Source organism: Petaurus breviceps, unplaced genomic scaffold (genome assembly GCF_028583685.1).
Source record: "Petaurus breviceps papuanus isolate PSGF00001 unplaced genomic scaffold, PetGlider_PUasm1.0 330, whole genome shotgun sequence".
Taxonomy (NCBI): domain Eukaryota; kingdom Metazoa; phylum Chordata; class Mammalia; order Diprotodontia; family Petauridae; genus Petaurus; species Petaurus breviceps.
In genome coordinates, this window is record NW_027186096.1 from 214,542 (window position 1) to 234,640 (window position 20,099).

At 35.4% G+C, this 20,099-nt stretch overlaps 1 protein-coding gene across 4 annotated transcripts in view; it reads right to left on the minus strand.

The window, feature by feature from the left end:
* RTTN (rotatin) overlaps positions 1–20,099 on the minus strand; it is a 180,690-nt gene that overhangs the window by 128,232 nt on the left and 32,359 nt on the right. For all 4 annotated transcript variants that reach the window (XR_011169992.1, XM_069096895.1, XM_069096892.1 and 1 more), the window contains 4 exons: positions 19,413–19,509; positions 15,640–15,708; positions 8,688–8,876; positions 7,841–8,080 (listed from right to left, as the gene is read on the minus strand). Coding sequence is in view for 3 of the 4 variants with exons in the window: in XM_069096895.1 (XP_068952996.1) it covers positions 7,841–8,080; positions 8,688–8,876; positions 15,640–15,708; positions 19,413–19,509 (595 nt within the window). In the remaining variant the exon portion in view is untranslated. The remainder of the gene's footprint in view (positions 1–7,840; positions 8,081–8,687; positions 8,877–15,639; positions 15,709–19,412; positions 19,510–20,099) is intronic.

Genomic DNA, 20,099 nt, shown 5'->3' on the forward strand with positions numbered 1-20,099 from the left:
TCAACCCCCTTCAACCTCAAACTGTAAACATGCTACCTAAAAATATGCAACATATATATATACACACACACACACACACATATATATATATATATATATATATATATATACACATATATATATATAAATCTCCTCCATTCTTTAACAAAAATAAACCTTTTTTGACCCTGTTATCCCTGCCATCTACCCTACTATATCTCTCCTCCCTTTCATGGCTAAATTCCTTGAGAACTTTGTCTATACTCAGTGCTTCCACTTCTCTTATCAGAGTCTTTTAAAACTTCTGCAAGCTGGCTTCCAATTTCATCATTCAATTGAAACTGCCCTGTCTAAAGTTATCAAGTCTCTGTCTTGAGTTCTCTTCTCAATCTATGTGTACATCAACTCCCATGGGTTCAAATATAATTGCTATGCATATGATTCCCAAGTTTATTTATCCATCCCTAGTCTCTCTGCTAAGCTATAATAATACATTACCAATGGCCTCTTGGACACTTTGATGTGGATATTCTGTAGGCATCTCAAACTAAACATGTCAAAACAGAATTCATTATCTTTTCCCAAAAACTCTTTTCTTCCTGGATTTTCTAGTACTTTTGAGGGTACCACTATCCTCCCAGTCACTCAAACCATAAACTCTATGTCATTCTAAATTGAATATTGTCTTCCGCATTAGAATGTATGCTTCTTGAGGACAGAGATGGTGTCTGTCTGTGTTATAACCCCAGCATTTGTTTAGTACCTAGCAAATCGTAAGCCATTAATAAATACTTGCTAACTAACTAAAGACAGGGAAAAGAGGATAAAACTATCCCTATTTGTGGAAGATATTATTGTTTACTTAGAAAATACTAGAGAATAAGCAAAGAAATTAATTGCAACAACAGTGTGAATAATATGACACATATATTCATAAACATATATATTTCACATATGAATATATATACATATATACACACATTACATATACACTTACAATTGCATAATGTTCCACAAAGATAAAAAATTGAGATCACCACAACAGCCAATCTGATTTCAGAAGCCTGAGTTCAGTTGATTCTGATTCTTCGTTATCACATCTTTCTACTGATTTCTTTTTTTATTTTTTAACTCATACCAAGTAATTTCGGTAGCTGCTTCAGAGAATAATTTTAGGTTTACAAGTCCTGTTTCCTTTCCTTTCCTCCCGCTTATTTTTTTCATCATTTCATCATCTACTTGAGATTGTTATTACTTTGTTTAGCTCTACTACCTCAAAAGAAAGATAATGGATGAAAGGAGAAAATGGAACATTTATTATCAGATAGAGGAAACATGTTGATTTTTTTGCTGGGAAGGAAGGTGGGGGCATTGAATTAGTGGGTAGTAACAGAAATGTTTGTTTTTTTTCTTTTTAAAGGAAGATTAATAATTATTTTTAATGCACATAAGTAGGGATGTTCCAGGACATGTTTAACAACGGTTCTAAGAAAATGTATTCATGACATACTTTAAAGTTTAAGTTGCAGGATTAACATTTTCTTCATCACTTTCTTAACTCTAATTAATTAATAAAACAATTTGTAACATTTGCTGATCTCCCAAAGTATAAACACACACACCAAAAATTTAACAGTTGAGTCCATAGGACCCAACTCTATCATATACACAAGAAAACCATCATGCACGTAAGGAAATCAAAACAAGGTTTTAAAAAAGGCAACACTGAGCAAATTTGTTACTTCATTGTTATATTATGTATATGTATATATTTAAGTATGGACCCAAAATATTAATTATTCAATCAATAAAGAAGCATATAGTAATTGCATACTATGTGCCAGATGCTGTATTAAGCACTGAGGGGATACAAAGTAAAAAAACTGAGGTGCCTACCTCAGCGCCTACCCTCAAAAGAACTTATATTCATATTAGGAAGCTCTGTACATAGAAATGTGGAGTCTTAAACAGAGTTCACAATTTCTTACACAATCATCTTTTTTTGCACTTTACTTATTAAAAATGTTTGTATATGTTAATGATTATTCAGTTCACAGTTAAAAAGAAAAAAAAAGAACTCAAATAAATCGGGTACTTAGTACACATGTCTAGGCAATACCAAAATGAGAAAAACAATATTACCAAAATTATTTCATAGATTTAGTGCTTTACAATCCAACCACCAAGGAGCTACTGTGTAGAACTAAACAAACTAATAACAAAATCATGTATAAGAAAAAATGGCCTAGAATCACAAGTAAACTATGAAAAAAACAAAAGGGGGAGAAAGGAAATAGGACTTCTAAACCTAAAATTATGCTCTAACAGTTACCAAAATTATTTGGTATGAGTTAAAAAATAAAAAAGCAAATCAGTAGAAAGATGTGATAACAAAGAATTAGAATCAGCTGAATTCAAGTGTTTGATCAACATGACAACATGAATTACTCAGTAAACAACTTCCTATTAGATAAGAATTATCAGAAAGTATTTTGACAGAAATTAAGTGTTGATAAACATCTTACATCATATTTTATATTATGTCCAAATGGGAGTGACCAAAATATCAAAGATCAGAACGTTTTTAAAAAATTAGACATATCACAGCTATGGCTAGAAGAATATACAGACAGAGACAACTGCAGGAAATGAAATAGATAATTTTAATCATACAACACTGAACATTTTTTGCACATACAACAGTAACACAATTAGGATAAAAAAAAAGTAATAAAGTAGGAAAAAACAAATCTTTGCATCAAGAACCCCTGCAAGGGTCTAAGAGGGAACTAACAAAAATATGCGAGACCAAGATCCATTCTACAATGGATAAACAATCAAAGGACATACGGTTGTCAAAAGAAGTGCGGAGCATTCGCAGTTCTATCAACGTACGTCTCCAAACCGATTAGAAGAAAAACGACAAACAACAGCTGAGGTTTCACCTCACAAGGATAGTCAGTGCTGGAGGAGTTGTTGGAAGACGGGCATGTTAATGTCCTACTGGTCGAACTGCTCATTGGTCCAACCATTCTGGAAAACAATTTGGAATTATGCTAAGAAAATTACTCAAGTCTATCCTCTGACTCAGAGACGCTACGGCAAGGCACATCGCCCAAAGACATCCAAAAAATTACGTATGCAACAAAAAACTTCTTTTCATAGTAGCAAAGAACAAAGTAGATGCCTACTAATTGGTGAATGGATAATTAAACTGTACACACGACTGTAGGAAGATAGAAAACAAAGTAAATGGAACTAAGAAAAAGTAAACAAAATTACAACATGCAAATGAATAAAGCAAAAGGAAAGAATAACAAAATATCAAAACTGAATGCTGTGAAATTACAATAACCAAATTTAATAGCAAAGAAGAAATGTGACAATGTTCTCCCCTCCCTTCTCTCTCCAAGGAGGTGGGGGACTATACGTGTGCACTATCTACTGCAAATAATTTCAGATTTAATGTGCTGATTATTTTTAAAAATTTCTTCCCCACATTATTCTTTGGGGAAAATGACGGTACTCTGAGAGGCTAAGAGAAAAAGATGTATTAGGAAGTATGGGTGATGGACAAACAAGATATCCATAAGAGTAAACCATTTTTGAATTTTAAAAAATTGATTCGATTTTTAAAAGATCTGCTGGATTCCCTGAAAAGCATTATGAAAAAAATACCTATTTCATGAAATTATAAAAGAAAACTGCCCAGAACTACTAGACCCAAAGAGAAATGTATAAAGACTTAATCCACAGTTTACCCACTTAAATGAAATTCAAAACTTATCAAGTATACACATAAATAAAAAACTTCCAGTGCTTTGGGTAAAAGAAAAAATATTGCCAAGCCAAGAAGAAATTAATTAACAAAGATTGATTAAGCACATGTTATATGATGGGTACTGACTATATTAGCCCTTGCCTTAAGGAACTGCACATTACCTCAGAAGGCTATATGTAAATTTATAGTTATATACAAGATAAAAACAAGGCAGTAAGCAACAAATGTGCTTTAGACCACTTGGGGCACTCCCAGTGATCTGCTATACTTACCTTTTGATAACCATTGCTCTAACATGATGGTTCTAACATTTCTGTGTTAGAATATATAATATAGAACATATAATAGGAAGAAAACTTAGAACAGTATATTAAACATATAGTAATGGTTTTACTCTTTAAAATTCGTGTTGGAAATGGTAATATTTCATGTTTCTGTAAGAACCTGAATATATTTTAACAGCCTAACTAGAAATCCAAGATGCTAATGCTATACAAAGCTAACCTTAGAAAACTTTAATACAAGCATTCTTTTTTTTTTTGCTTTTTGGAAAGCAACTGGGGTTAAGCGACTTGACCAAGGTCACACGGCCAGTTTTTGTGTTAAGTGTCTAAGGCCAGATTTGAACTCAGGTCCTCCTGACTCCAGGGCCGGTGCTCTACTCACTGTACCACCTACCCGCCCCTACAGAAGCATTCTTAATCCTACTATCCTGCGAAACAATTTGGAACCATGATCCCAAAGAGACTATAAACTGTGTTTATTTACCCTTTGACTCACTATTATGTCTACACCCCAAAGAGATCAAAGAAAGAGGAAAAGGACCCATATGTACAAAAGTATTTATAGCATCTCTTTTTGTAATGGCAAAGAACTGGAAAATAAGGAGGGGCACATCAATCGGTGAATGACTTAGAAATTATAACACATGGACGTAGCAGAATACTACTGTGCCGTAAGAAATATTGAAAGTGAGTTTTTCAGGGAAACCTGAAAAGACTTCTATGAACTAATGAGTGAAGTGAGCAAACCTGGCAGAACAATTTACATAATAAAAACATTATAAACACAAAACATCTGAAACACTTGAGAACTCAGTGTAATGACCCATGATTCGTAATGACTTACGATGAAGCATATAACCCATTTCCATACAGATGCAAGGTGAAGAATGAATTATATTTTTTTGGACATGGCCAATGTGAAAATTTGTTTTGTTTGACTATGTATATTTTTATAAGGGTTTTGTTTTTCTTTATTTTCACCCGGGGTATGTGAGGAGGGGGTGGGGGGAGTTTTAGAGGGATGAATTATTGGGAGGAAGAAAATGGAATTGAGAGAAAATGTCTGTTAACTGAAAATTGTCATTTAATTCTTTAAAAAACTAATATTCTTAGATTTCATTACTTAGGATCATTGATTTTAAGCAAATGGACCTTAGATTTCATCTACTACAAACCCCTCCTTTTACAGATGTGAAAACTGATATGCAGAGAAGTTAAGCAACTTGTCCAAAATTACAGTAAGTGGAAAGGCAGGACGTTAATTTAGGTCCCTAAATCCAAACACAAAACTTTTTATTTCTTATTTTAACATGGAAACTATTTAAAACCACATTTTACCATATATACTTACAGAGTAAGATAACACTGAAAGTCCCTTGCTTCACTTTTTAAATACAGACACCAGTGACCAGTTCAACTTATTTAACAATTATAACCTATGTCATACTCTCTATATCCACAGTTTCACATTCTAAATACTCCATAGAATTTAGACTAATAAAAGAAACAAACTGTTTTTATGAGTAACTTTATGAAATAGATTCATTAATATAATACATCTAATTGCTTATCCTATTTATATAATACACAGGATAGTGAAATTTGATCCACGTATCCCATATTGATAATAAGTAAGTTCCTATTATTAGATGTTAGGTCCAAGTAGAAGAAATGAACAAAATCCAAGTTGAAAGAACCACAATAGCTATCTAATCCAACATTTAATGCCTATAAAGTTATCTAAGAAATGGTTACCCAGCTTCTGTTTGAAAATCTATATTGCAGAGAAGTCTACTGCTTCAGCCCATTCCTGTTTTGGATAATACCAATTATAATAATGATCTTCCTCTCATCATACCTCAATTTACTTCTTTGCTCCTACTTCTGCCTATGTTGTGCCAAGTCAGACAAATCAAATCCACATTTTACAGAATAATCCTTCAAACACTTTAAGGAACCTGTAACATACCCCCTCTAAGGCTTTCTTCTCAAGAATAAACATCCACAGTACAATGAAACAATATTTATAAGGTTCAAGTTCATGAATTTGAAATCTTTCATCACCCTAGGTGCCCTTCTCTGGACACTTCCCTGATTACTTTTGTCCTTCCTTAAATGAGATACATAGAAATTAATTCAATCTGGTAGAGGGTAGACCAGGCAGAACACAATGAAAAAATCAGTTCTTTATTCCAGGATACACATTGCCTCTCTAAAGCAGTTGAGCTTCTAGTCCACTAAAACTACCCAATCATCTTTCAGATACGTTATTGCCAACCACGTCTCCCAAATCTCATCGTAATAATAGCCACCATTTATATAGCAGTAGGATTGCAAAGCACTGTACAACAACCTTATAAAATGGCAACAACCTTGTGAAGTATTGCTATAATTATCCCCCATTTTACAGATGAGGAAACTGATTTACCACACTTACAATGTTAAGCTTACTCCACATGCACATATGATAAAATGTGGTTTTCGTTTTCAGATTAAATTAAACAGTTTTGTATTTGGTGTTAGGGGCTTAAATTCAAATCCTACTCTTTCACTTACTATAATCTTGGGCAAATAATTTAGCTGAGAAAAGCTAAGTTAATTGTTCAAGGTCACAAAGTTATTAAGTGTTTTAAGTCATCCTGACTCTGAGTACAGTTCTCTATCCCTTCCTCAGAAGTCTTTGAAATCTGCTGCCCCAAAATCTAGGATACATGTCCCAAAATTCCTCTATTTCTTCTAATCCAAAGGCTGTGGCCACTTCTTCACAAAGCTCCCTTTTCCACATCAGCAGTAAGTTCCATCCTTATTGTAGAAAATTAGATTTACCTCTATTGGTTCCTTCACATTATCAAGAATGAAATTTTCATTAAAGAAAGTCAAGAAAGTATTTGCTCTGATCTGGGCAAAGAGAATACTAACAGACCTCTAAATAACTGAAGTCTCATCTCTGCTATATATGGCTCATATATGAAAGGAACCTATACCATATTCCCTCTAAGTATTTCTTTCTCAAGTGCCTGGCTTGTGATCTACTTCCCGGATTCACTTATTTCCTTTTGTTGTCTATATGGCATGGTCTATAGTGGTATCTAATAACAAGATTACTACTGTTTCTAACTCCACCGACCTACAACTAAATGCTTTCCATAAAGCTTCGCCCCTCCTAGTTGCCAGATTTCCTCACAAGCATAGCTTTTTAAAGGGCACAATGGACACATGGATAAAGTGCCAGGCCTGGAGTCCATAAGACTCATCTTCTTGAGTTCAAATATGGCCTCAGTCGCTCACTGTGTGACCCTGAGCAAGTCAGTTTGCCTCAATTTCCTTATCTGTAAAATGAGATGGAGAAGGACATGGCAAACCACTGCAGTATCTTTATCAAGAAAACCCCAAATGTGATCACGAAGAGTCAGATACAACCAAAGACTGAATAACAAAATATCTTAATATGCAACCTCCCCCTCCTCTTTATCTATCCTATAGACTCTGAAAAAGGTATTCCATAGCCATACTCTATTCACAGGTCTTATCACATCAAGTCTCAGTGACTTCTATGGGGTCAAATCGCCAGACATTAAGATCTCTAGTTTACCACTGCTAAACATGAATCTTTATTTATTTGTTTGTTTATTGCCAGCATACTAAAGAGCTGGTAGAGCTTTTTTTAAATAACAATGAAAAGATTCTCTTTGAGATCTACACTGAGATTATATAATATTTTCTTTAAAGATTCAGTGCCAAACACAAAAATAATCTGCTATTTCTTTATAACCAGAAGTCTTGACTTCAAACTGACCTGTTTAGTTCTTGGTGCCAAGCAGAAGTCTTCAAGATAGCACCACAAGGGCCATTAACACCCTTGAAAGAAAGTCTGTCATTTAGAAGGTATAAGCTCATTCTAGTGACAGCAGCCTTGACTCCCTCATGGCCTTCAGCTTGAATAACAGAAGAGCGACAATCTTCCAAACCACTATTTGTGTGTATAATCTTTAGAGTAAGGATGTCCTCTGTGGATAACTTCAGGGAGTCTAAAACTCTGAAAAAAGAAAATTCATACAGAAAACTAACAACAGACCATGTAAAGCATTTCTCTACTAACACCAAGAGAGAGAATTCAAATTTTAGCATGCATGTAGCATCTGTATTCATGAGCCTCAGTTACCTTAATTTTCTTGAGCTAAAAGGAAAATATTAGCTCATTAGGAAAAGCAAAATATTGGCTATGTGCATAGTTTAGGGCTATACACTAGCACTTATGTACCTTATCCTTTCTCATAATAGCATAATGAAGTTATATTTCTTTTGCTGAATAATGCTTTTAGGAAAAAAATAATCTATTCACTTTTATTAAGGACATCTAGACATTTACCAACACTGCTCAATTTTAGATAATTTATGCATTTGAACATTTGTCATTTAAATTTGATAGCACTCCAGGAAGGCTAACAACACATAAAAAATAAGTTTTAAAATAAATAAGAATACCTAATGCTTTGAAACAAAGTGAAAATTAGGACATTCTATTAAAAACACTCAATTCTGAATAACCAAGTGGTAAAAAAAATCTATTTAATCAAGAAGGGAAAAGATAATCATAAGTCACTAAAATATGAATTGTTTTTAAACAAATTATAACAGCTTACTCCTGGGTTTCATTTTCAGAGTTTATCTCTTTCAGCAGGTTATCTATTCCATGGCACCGTGACAAGTTCCAAGCTATTCTCAGCATATCTGTCACAGGCTTTAAGGTCAAGTAATCAGTAGATAATGGCAAAACCACATAGTAAGGGCTTACAGCATGGTGACCAGGGACATGGACTGGAAGATGGTACCTAAAGAAAATTTATATACAAAAGTTAATACATTTTCTACCACTTTCTTCACCCCCTCCTCAACATTTTTAAAAAGACACATTGACAGTTACCATACCACAAAAGGGGGGAAAAGGATCAATCCTTCATTTCAACCCCAAAACACTCCTCAACACCATGTTTTCTTAACTATATTTTAAAAAACAAGCCCCAAAAACTTTAACATTTGAGCCGAACTCAAAACCTCTGATTCAATGAATTACTATTACTGCAAAAAGAAAAGTTATCATCTACTTCCCAATTTATATCTCAAGGTAAAACAAACAGCAAGACTATTCTTTCACATTTTTCGTAATACAAATGTAAACATAAAAAAATTAATTTTTACTATTTATAGATTATTCTTTTTCAGGGACATGTTAAACTAGATAGCCTCAGAGATCCCAGATTCGGTAACGTATCCAAAAAAGGGTAGGAGGCTTGAGTGGGTCTTATACTATGAAGAGGCTCCACAATTCCATCAGAGGAGAGATCTCCCCTGTAAAAAATACATCCACCAGTTCAGAAAGCAATCAGTCTGGGATTTAGGGAAGTCCTAGGAAGTCGCCAAAATGGAATGTAAGCAATTTGCCCAGGGTCATAAAGACAGAAATCAAAAGAGATAGGATTGGAACACAGGTTTTCATAATTCAAAGTTCAATACCATATACAAGACAACAAAATGACTATTATGTGGTACTTATATTCATGCAATAATACAAGAGCAAAATAAACATGAGAACCTAAATTTTCTGAAATCCAGACTAGCCATTTATTCAGAACATGATTCAATCAACAGTTTAGAGGCTAAATAATTTTGAAAATTGATTTTTTTATTTGGAAACTACCCAAGCCTACTCTTCTGTCTCACTATCACCTCTTTTTTTTTTTTTCACTATTCCATTCTCCATTAACATTTCTATCAGAAAATAAGCAATCAGTTTTGCCACTTCTTAATTTTCATAGAATTTGTAATAAAAACTGGATGGAAAGAAATTTTGAAATGTGTGAATTTTAATTTATATATAATTTTGTTGCTTCTTAAAAGCAGAAAAGAATTCACAATGCAAATTGATGTTAAAAAATAGCATTGAAAATATTTCTAATTCTCAAGAATTTCCTATATCACAGAAACTAAAACAAAAAGCTAGAAAGACCTATTTCTTGTACCATGTACCACAATAAGCTCAAAACAGATCCATAACATGAGTATGCTGGGGAAATTCTCAACCTGGGTTCCTAGAAAGCCCAAGGAGAATCTCCCCCACCAGGCAGATCTGCTGACCAGGGGTCAAATGATCTGAATAGCTAAACAGAAAAGAAAAAAAATTAGCATGTTAATATGACTCCTCACTTTTAGCACCTTCAACTTCCCAGCAATCAGGTTTGTTTTTTATACATATTCAGGCCCTCTTAGAGTCCACATCCAATCAGGAGCATTCTATAGCAATTTAGGATATATAAGTAATAATTCTCACATGGGGTTGGAGGGGAGAGAGTAAAGAAAGGGAAAGAGGTGATAAAAGCATGAATAAGGATGGATGCAGTGTCAGAAGAAGGAAGTTTACTTGAGAGATACTGTGAAATTATAAAAGACTGAACTTAACGATTAATTGGATATGGAGATGGAGAGTCAGTGAGGAGTTGAGGGTGATAAGTTGAGAGCCTGGATAATTAGGAACATGATTAAGAACAACCTTGACAATAATAAGAAAATTTGGAAGAGGAGATGTTTTTGGAGGAAAAAGACTAAGTTCAGTTTTAGACACTGAATTTAAGATGTCTATAGGATATGCCCTTTTAAATGTCTAATGAGAGGAATTAACATTTATATAGCACTTAACTATGTGCCAGGCACTGTGCTAAGAGCTTTACAAATATCACATGTGATCCTCACAACAACCCTGTGATATAAATGTTGCTATCATCCTCATTTTAAAGTTGAAGAAACTGATGCAAACAAGGATTTAATGACTTGCCCAGGGTCACATAGTTGGTAAATGTCTGAGGCTGGATTTGAACTCAGGTCTTCCCAATTGCAGGCTCGGCCCTCTATTCACTGTACCACCTACTTTACCTGAATGAAGATATAGCAAAGGAGACCAGAGGTGCAGTTGGACAGGCAGGTGAGAATCAGAAGAGTGTCAAGAAAACCTAGAAAAGACAATTTCCAGAAGAAGAGGGCAATCAAAAGTGTCAAGATGCTACAGGGAGGTCAAGAAGGATGAGAATTAAGAAAAAAGCCATTAGATTTGCCAATAAAGAGATTATTGGTGACTCAGGAGAAAGCAGTTTTGGACAAATGAGGTTGGAAGCCAGAATGTGAAGAGTTAAGAGTTAAGAAAGAAGTACTGTTTTGAAGTCAGGAAGATCTGTTTCAATCCCAGCTCTGATGATTACAGGCTATGTCACCTGAGCAAGTCACTTCAATTCTCCAGGTCTCAGTTTCTATATCTACAAAATAAGAAGTTGGACTAGAATGCCTCTAAGGTCCCTTCGAGTTCTAAGTACAGCATTCTATTAGCACACTGCAGGCATGGATGAAAATCTGTAAAAAGGCAGGGAAAAAGGCAGATGGAATGTCTTGTATGAAGCAAGAGGAAGGCAAGTTTGGTTGTACTATCACGTGCCTGATGGAGAGTAATGTATTGTGTATATAAGGCTGGAAATATAGGTTGGGCCCAGGTTGTGAAAGGATGGCAAGGAGAGAAGTTTATATTTGACAAATGGGGAGTCACTACAGGTTACTGAAAAGGGTAGTGACATGGTCAAACTCGAACTTTGGGGAAATTACTTTGGCAGTGGTGTAAAGAGAATGGAATGAAGAAGGAAGAGATCTGAGGCTGAGAAACCAAGTAAGAGCCAACTACAATAGTCCACGGGAAAGGTAATCAAGACCTGAGAACTAGAATGGAAGTTGTGTGAATAGAGAGAAGGAAATGAATGTGAGAGATGTTGTGAAGGTAAATATTACAAAATAAGACAACTGGTTAGATATGTAGAATGAGAAAGAAAGAAACTAAGGATGAAGACTGTGGGTGACCTCAAGGAAAGTTAACAAGAGGGTTGGTTTGGGGGTTTGGGAAAAGATAAGTTTTGTTTTAGAAATTGTTTGAGATTCTTAGGGTACATATAGTTAAAAACACCTAAAAGAGAATTTGTAATGTGGCCTGGACTCAAGAGACACATTAAGGCATGGAGAAATAATTCAATTCTCCTTCTCTCTGCCAACAGAGCAGACCCCTTTCCCCAATCTCCTAACTGATGAAGGCCTACCAAAACTACTATTTCAGGACAGGTCACAGCTATGTTTCATTTCATTCAAATCAACTCTGGACTTCCACTCTCCCTTACCAGTCACCTTCCCATCCACTCCTATTTACTCTCTGGCTGCCTAATTTCCCATTAAATGCTATCTTCCTCCAATGTAAGTAAACTCCTTGAAAGTAGGAATTATCTTGCTTGCGTATATTTGTATTCCCAGAGATTAGCCCACAGTATCTGACATAAGTGCTTAATAAAGGTTTTATCTAAGTAACTGTGTGTGTGTGTGTGTGTGTGTGTGTGTGTGTGTGTATCTGGGAATGACCAGTTTAAAAACTTCACAAGCTGGCTGTAGCCTATCTTTCCAAATTTATTATTCATTACTTCCTTTCATACACTCTATAGTCTAGTCAAATGGCCTTCTTCCTATAAACTAGCAAAATATTCCAACTCAGTGCCTTTACACATATGGTCTCCCATGCCAGGAATATACTCTCTCCCCACCTGGCCTCTTAGAATTCCTAGCTTCCTTCAAACCAAACACTACATGTTACAGGAGGCCTCTCTTGATCCCCCAAGACACTAGTACCCTATCACCAACAAAATTACCTTTTATTGATAAACATTTTTCCGAATTACCTTTTATCTTTTATTCATACTCCATGGAACATTGTGTCCCCACACCAGCTACTCCCTGGTGTCATCCCCACTCTGCTTTTCAGCTGGTGTGCAGTCTTTCCCCCATTAGACGGTAAGCTCTTTGAGGGAACAGACTACCTTTCTTTTTCTTATCTGTATGCCAACCGCTTTGCACAGTGCCTGGCCCACAGCAGGCTCTTAATTTACTGAATTGAATAACCTATTTTGTATCTACCTATCTATGTAAATGCTTTCTCCCCTGATAGAATATCAACCACAGAAACTTCAGTTTCTGTCTCTTTCCTGTGTAGCACAATGACGGGCACTTAATAGTGATTAATATATACTTGTTGATTCTTTGATGTAGTACTTACATAGGAATTCCCTCTAAAATATCTCCTATTAAATGGACATCTAGCCTTTGTTCTACTGAGGAGCCCATCACTTTTTAAGGTAGTACATTCTACTTCTGGACTTCTTAGAACTTAAAACTACCACAGATAAGTTCCTCCTGAAACCTCCATTTTGTGGAGAGGTCCAAGTCAGCCTTCATTTCCCTACCAGACCTATTCCTGGCTTCAAATCCACATCATGCTGTCTCATCCTAGAACTTCCTTTAATGCCTGGGACACCTCATCAACCTGTAATATCCAATCACCCCTGGGGCCTTCTCAACCTAGAACATCTCTCTGAGAGGCACACTCCCTTCTCCCATTGGTGAGTTCTTCCTAGAGCCTCCATTTTGTAGAATGACCCCGGCTAATCTTCTATTCCCTCCTAACCCTCCGAGTTCCAGGCTTCAGAACTGTACTTAGACCCCCCTCCTGCACCAGCTTTTCTGTTCCTTTTTGCTCACTGCCTTTCCCCAATAAAATATAAACTCCGTAAGGGGCAGGGATGCTTTTCTGCTTGTATTTGTATCCCCAGAACATAGGGCATGTAAGAAATACTTAACAAAAGCTAATTTCCTTCCTTAAGAAATTTTCCCTAAAGAAGCTTAAATCTCCTTTCTACAATTTCCAATCAATACTCCAAGTATAGTGTTCTAGGGCCAAGTCTAATCCCTACTTTGCAGGATAGCCTTTCAAATACTTAAATAAAGCTATTGTGTCCATCTCCTAGTCTTTTCTAAACTAAATATCTTCAGTTTCTTCAACTAATTCTCATATGCCATGAATTTCATTCTTCTTATTCTCCTGATTATTCTCTCGGCAAATGTCCATATCCTGGATATATATAACCCAAATTTAAAACAAAACGAAACCACACACCTCTCTTCTTTATCTCAGGTCAAAAATCAGCTGACCTGGTATCCCACACCAGAGAACAATCAACTATCACAAGCAGTCTCTTTTCTTCCTCTGATCATTACTAGATAACCTCTTTATTGAAAGTACTCATAAATCCACATCATCATTCCTTAGGGAAACAAGGAGCTCCAGCAAGGATGCAGTTCCCCTCTCCACGGGAAAACTGTCTTACTTATTCCCTAACTTTAGGTGTTCAAGGGTCCTACTTTCCTTCCATCTCTACCATTTATCCTCCTAGAACAGATTATGATTGGTCTTACCTCTTCAAATCTTTTTCCTCAAAGAATTTATTTCATTCCTTCAGGAAATATTTCACTCTCCGTAGCTATTACTTTGCACAAGCAAAATCCAAATCATTGTATACTCTATGTAAGGTCCTACAAAATTTCCTTGTCTAAAGAACTAGATACTAATGGAACACCCATCATTTGGGGAATGGCTGAACAAATTACAGTATATGAATGTGATGAAATACTAGTAAACTTCAGGAAATAACGCAAGGGTTGGTTTCAGAAAAAACCTAGTTTGACATATATGAAAAAACACACAATTAAGTCAAGAGAACAATTCATACAATAGCAACAGCACTGTAAAGATAGAAAAAATACTGACACTTTAGAACTTCGACCAATGCAATGACTAACCACGACTATAAAGGACTACAGATGAAAAAAGCTATCTACTTCCAGACAGAGAAGTAATGGCATGAGTGATGATACGGCTCAAGTGAAAATAAAAATAACCTGCAATTAACTGGACGTGTCTAAGAAGGCAAGGGGAAAAGTCAAAGATGAGTGAGTCTGAGGTTTGTCATAACCTTGATTACCTGGAATGCTGTCGATATTTTTTCCCTCAACCGACCCCCAGGCTTAAACTGTCCTCCTCCATTTTGCAAAGAAAACTGATAATATGAAGAAAATCCATAGGTGAATGACAAGAACGGTGAAGGGCCCAAAAAGGTCTTATGACACTGAGATTAGCTGAAGGAAATGGGTATGTTTAGCCAGGTAAAGAGAAGAAATGATAGCTGTCTCCAAATACTTGAAGGGTTGTCTATCACAAAGAAGAGAGATTAGCCTTGCTCTTCGTGATTCCAAAGAACAGATACAGGAGGAATGGACAGAAGTTGTAGAGGTAGACTTTGGCTCAATATTTTTTAAAAATTTCTTAATAGAACTATCAAAAAAATAGAATGGGCTTCCTCAGAAGGTATTACATTCTTCCTCCCTAGGAGCCGTAAGCAAAGGCTAGAGGACCACTCTAGTAATGTTGTGAGTTGAGTTCCTCTTCAGGCATTGATAGAACGAGATGACCACCTCTGAGATTTTGTGAATTTTGAAGTCCCTTCCCTTTTCGAGGCCTACATTTAGTGCCACTTCTTCCACAAAATTTCTTTTGATGCTGAAAGTGATCTCTCCCACGCCAAATTTTTCAGCAAAATAAAATTAAAGAAAAATTTCTATTCCATTTTTTTCCTAATAAAATCTTTCTTTACCATTAAAAAAAAAAATCAAAGTAAAAGAAGTCCTTACCGCCTGATCACTGACACTGGTAAGAAAAAGCCTGGAGTTAGAGTTGATTTACTGGATATATTATCAGACCTGTTTCACAATGGAGAAATGAAAAGTAAAAGAAAAACTAAATAAATTATTTTGTAACATTTTTTCAATGCTTCACCAGCATAAGTTGTACGGTCTCAAGATAATAACTTGAATATTTTATAATTTAGGGAAATAGAACCCCATTATAACATGACTTAGAATTATAAAAGCTAAAACATATTAAAGGGTCACATTATAGTTTCGGTAAAATAAGTGCATATAGTAAAAGTCTAATAAAACATCATCAGTCAGTATGACCCCATCACTACTAGTTGACCACATTTCGTCACTACTGGCATTAAAACATTACTATCAAAATAAACACCTTTTAAAACATTTTTAGCATGAACAATTAAACTTCAAAAATCATCAAAGAAAAAAGAATATCCAAGGAATTGCATAAATGAATAAAGGTACCAATTTTATTTTTTATAAATAAAGAGGCATTAACTTATCTTAGATCTGAGTCGTCCTTTTCAAAACACTTTCATTTAAATGATCCCATGTAGTTGTTACAACAACCCTATGAATAGATATAATACATTTCTCTGCCAGATGAATAAACAAAGGCTCATAAATGATAAGTGACTTGCCCAGGTCACAGTCTTATAATGAAAAAAGCTGGGTCGAGAACTTCAGTCCTCTCAACCTTAGACCAAGGAACGTTCTTTCCGTGATGCCACGCTTCCCTTTCCCAGTTCTCCGTGTTGCCATTTAAATTACATTTTTTGTATTATTCACCAACACAAGGATCCAAATGAAGGCACCGTTTTGTTCTTTACCCACTTGCATTAATTTCTTCCTCTGATGACTAACCACATTGTGAGAGTGAATCTGGATGTCTTGAGTCCAGACCAATGATAAGCGCTGAGAATTTTGGTGAGATGTACTAAGGTTTTGAGACCAATTCTAGTGATGGATTATGTGGCTTTTGACTGAGGACCAGGCTAGTTAAGTGCAGAGGGGCTCATCATCAGATTGGTTTTGAGGTGATGCATTTTTTTGACAATGATAGTAATAAAAAGAGGGGGTAAGATCTGTGTCAGAGTAACAGTGAGATTATCAGATCAGGCTAGATCTTGCCTAATCTATAAGCTGTACATTATATGTGAGAAGTTCATCTTAAGAGTTGACCATATTTTTAAAATATTATGTTCAACAGCTAAAGAACCGTCTTGTTGACAATAAACACTAATTGGTACTGGTTGATAATGCATTCTTTCACACTGTCAATGACTAATCAATTGCTCCTCAGCCATAGAAATTTGCTCTCCTAGGGGCCTGAAAGGACTATGGTATTTTCCCAGCATTACCACAACAGTGTTCTGGGCAAGGATATTTAATAACACAAAAGTACATTCAAAGGCAAAAAGCAATGAATATTTATTGAGTATCTACCATGTTCAAGCAACTATAGCCTAAACAAAGATGAATGTGTAAGAGTTTAATTCTGCCAATTAATCATTAGCTTAAGACAATAGCCTCAAGTAAAACTTATTTTATTCATAAAAAAAACATTTAAAGGAAGAGGAGAAAGCAAAGAATCAGTTTTGAAAATTTTAATAATTTATTTTAAATAATCTTGGGAGAACATTTTTTTTTAAAAGGAGGAGGTTAATTTATTGGTGATAATGGCTAATTATGTAATATCAAGCAAATGAAAAGACTAAACTAAACTTATAAATAAATAAATAAACATCATTTGCAAAGTTTAAATGGATTACTGATTTACACCAATGAAGAGCTGGCAGGGGAAGGCATGTGAGGCCAATAGGAATCTGAATGTGTGGAGATCTGGATTTTCTTTGCCTTCTAATGGATTCTGGAGTATCACACTAGCAGACAGAAGAACTGGATTTAGTGTCTTATCACTATTAGTAACATATTACAAATAATCTGGGCAAGTCCCTTCACTCGGGGCCTCAAGCTTCTTCATCTATGAATGAAAGGCTTGGACTAAATAATCTCCAAAGTTCCTTCCAACTCTAACATTCTATGATCTACTTTCAAGACTCAATCGTAGAAAGCACAAGTAAGCATAGTAATTTTACAATCTTGTGAGTATGTATAGTAGAAAGATGGAGAAAAAAGGTATAGGTCATATACCTAAACACCAAAATAATAAACAAATTATAATATCCTGAGCCAAGCATTCAGTTGAGAAGATGCTTGTTTTCACCTGCGAAGCATACTTCTTAGAAGTAACGTTTACTCACTCAAAAATTGATTTAATTCTCTATGCAGAGGAAACTACCAATCCTTAAATGACCCTACTCTATTTCCTCCTCAGAGTTCATGAGAAAATGCATTCATCTGTTGGCCTTATAAATCCCCATTAAATAGAAACGTTCTGGTAAATGAAACTACCTAAAAAGCTACACTAGAATGAATTACGCATTACTGTGTAAGAAAAACCTACTACCAGTTAAGACTTAGAAAATAATATGTATAGATGCTATACACTTTGTAAATCTTTTCCTTCACAACAGTACTGAGGAAAACATAGTGTTGGCATTCTTATTTCCATTTTACAGATAAATAAACTTAAGCTAAGGGTGATTAAATGACTTGCCCATTGCCCACAACAAGTAGAAAAACTAAAGCTGAAACCAGTCTTCTGACTACAAGGCCAGTGTTACTCAATTTAATTCAACTCAATTCAATTAACATTAAGTAAATATAGTGACACAGTAGATAGGCTCAGCCTAAATCCTTCCTCTAACACATATTAGCTATTTAACTTTAGTAAAACACAACTTATAGTCTAATATGAGTTGTTGATATACATTAGCAAATGGAGGAAATCTGCATACTGGAATTTCACTGAACTGATAAAATTGTAGGTCTGCCTCAAAAAAATACTGCTATCTGTAAAAATCAGTTGTCTAATTCTCTCTTATTTTTTAGAGATGTGCAAATCCAAGTAAATGGGGTTTTGTCAGTCAAATGGACTGTACAACATTTTAAGCAATATGACAGAGATTTGAAAATGTTCTTAATACTTCTGCTTCATGAATTATTATGTCTGAATTAGCCTACTCTTCAAAACGGGATCATATTAAGTACAGTAAACATCAAATAATGCTAATCTGTGCTCCATTCCCTGGGATCTTGTTCTCTTAACATATGATAAAATAAAATATGACATATTTGTAGATGCTGTTGTTCAGTCATTTCAATCATTCCAACTTTTTATGACCCCATTTGGGGGGTTTTTGGCAAAGATACAGGAATAGCTTGCCATTTCTTTCTCCAGATCATTTTACAGATGAGGAAACTTAGGCAAAAAGGGTTAAGTGACTTGACCTGGTTCACACAGCAAGTTAAGTATATGAGGCCAGATATGAGTTCAGGAAAATGAGTCTTCGTGACTTAAAGCCTAGCTGTCTATCCACTGCACCACCTCTGCATAGTCACATAATTTACAGATTAATCTGGGACCTTCTGGAAACTAATTCAAAAGGACTGACTAATGATGGGAATTTCAGAAACTAAGGCAAGTTAATAGAGGAGACACGTAAAGGGAAGTAAAGCCTTTTCAGAGGCCCTTGTGTGAAATAAAAATCACAACTGATTAAGCTGTCCATAAGGACTAACCCTACACACACAAACTGCTTAAATCACAAATATTGACATTATTTTACAATAAGGACACACAAGAAGAAATCACAGGTAAGGAGCTGTTGATAATTTTCATGACATACCACATGTCCATTCTTGACACTTCATCAAACAAAAGAAGACAGAATAACGCTGCCACTTCAGTCACAACGGCAGAATCCTTTTGGAATATCAAGGCAACTGAAGGGTCAAAATGCAAAATTATCTTCTATCAGACATTTTCAGTTATAATAGAATGCCTTACAACTACATAAAAGATCTTTAAATGTGAAATAAAGATACATACTATAAAAGTTACATAACTGATCAATTTTTGAAGTTCAGGAAATGTGCAAATGAAAAAAAATACTATCACCATGGAACATATTAGTGTCTGAACTTTGATTTGACCACTCACACTAGCCTGCTTGCTATTCCACATATTCCACATTTCACCTCCTGCTTCTCTACCTTTGTTTAGAAACTCCCCCTATCCTGGACCATTCTCCTTCCTCCTAAGCAGCCCCTGGAATCACTGACTCCTTTCAAGACTCAACTGAAGGATCAATCCAAACAAAATGACTTTCTCCTCCCTAGATGTCAATGCACACCCTAACACCAAAATAAAAAATGTAGTATTAGGGGCAGCCAGGTAGCACAGCCAGTAAGAGCAGCGGCTCCAGTGTCGGGATGACCTGGGATCGAATCCGGGCTCAGATACTTAGCACCCACCCAGAAACACCTGGCCATGTAACCTTGAGCAAGTTACTTAACCCCAGTTGCTCAGGGGA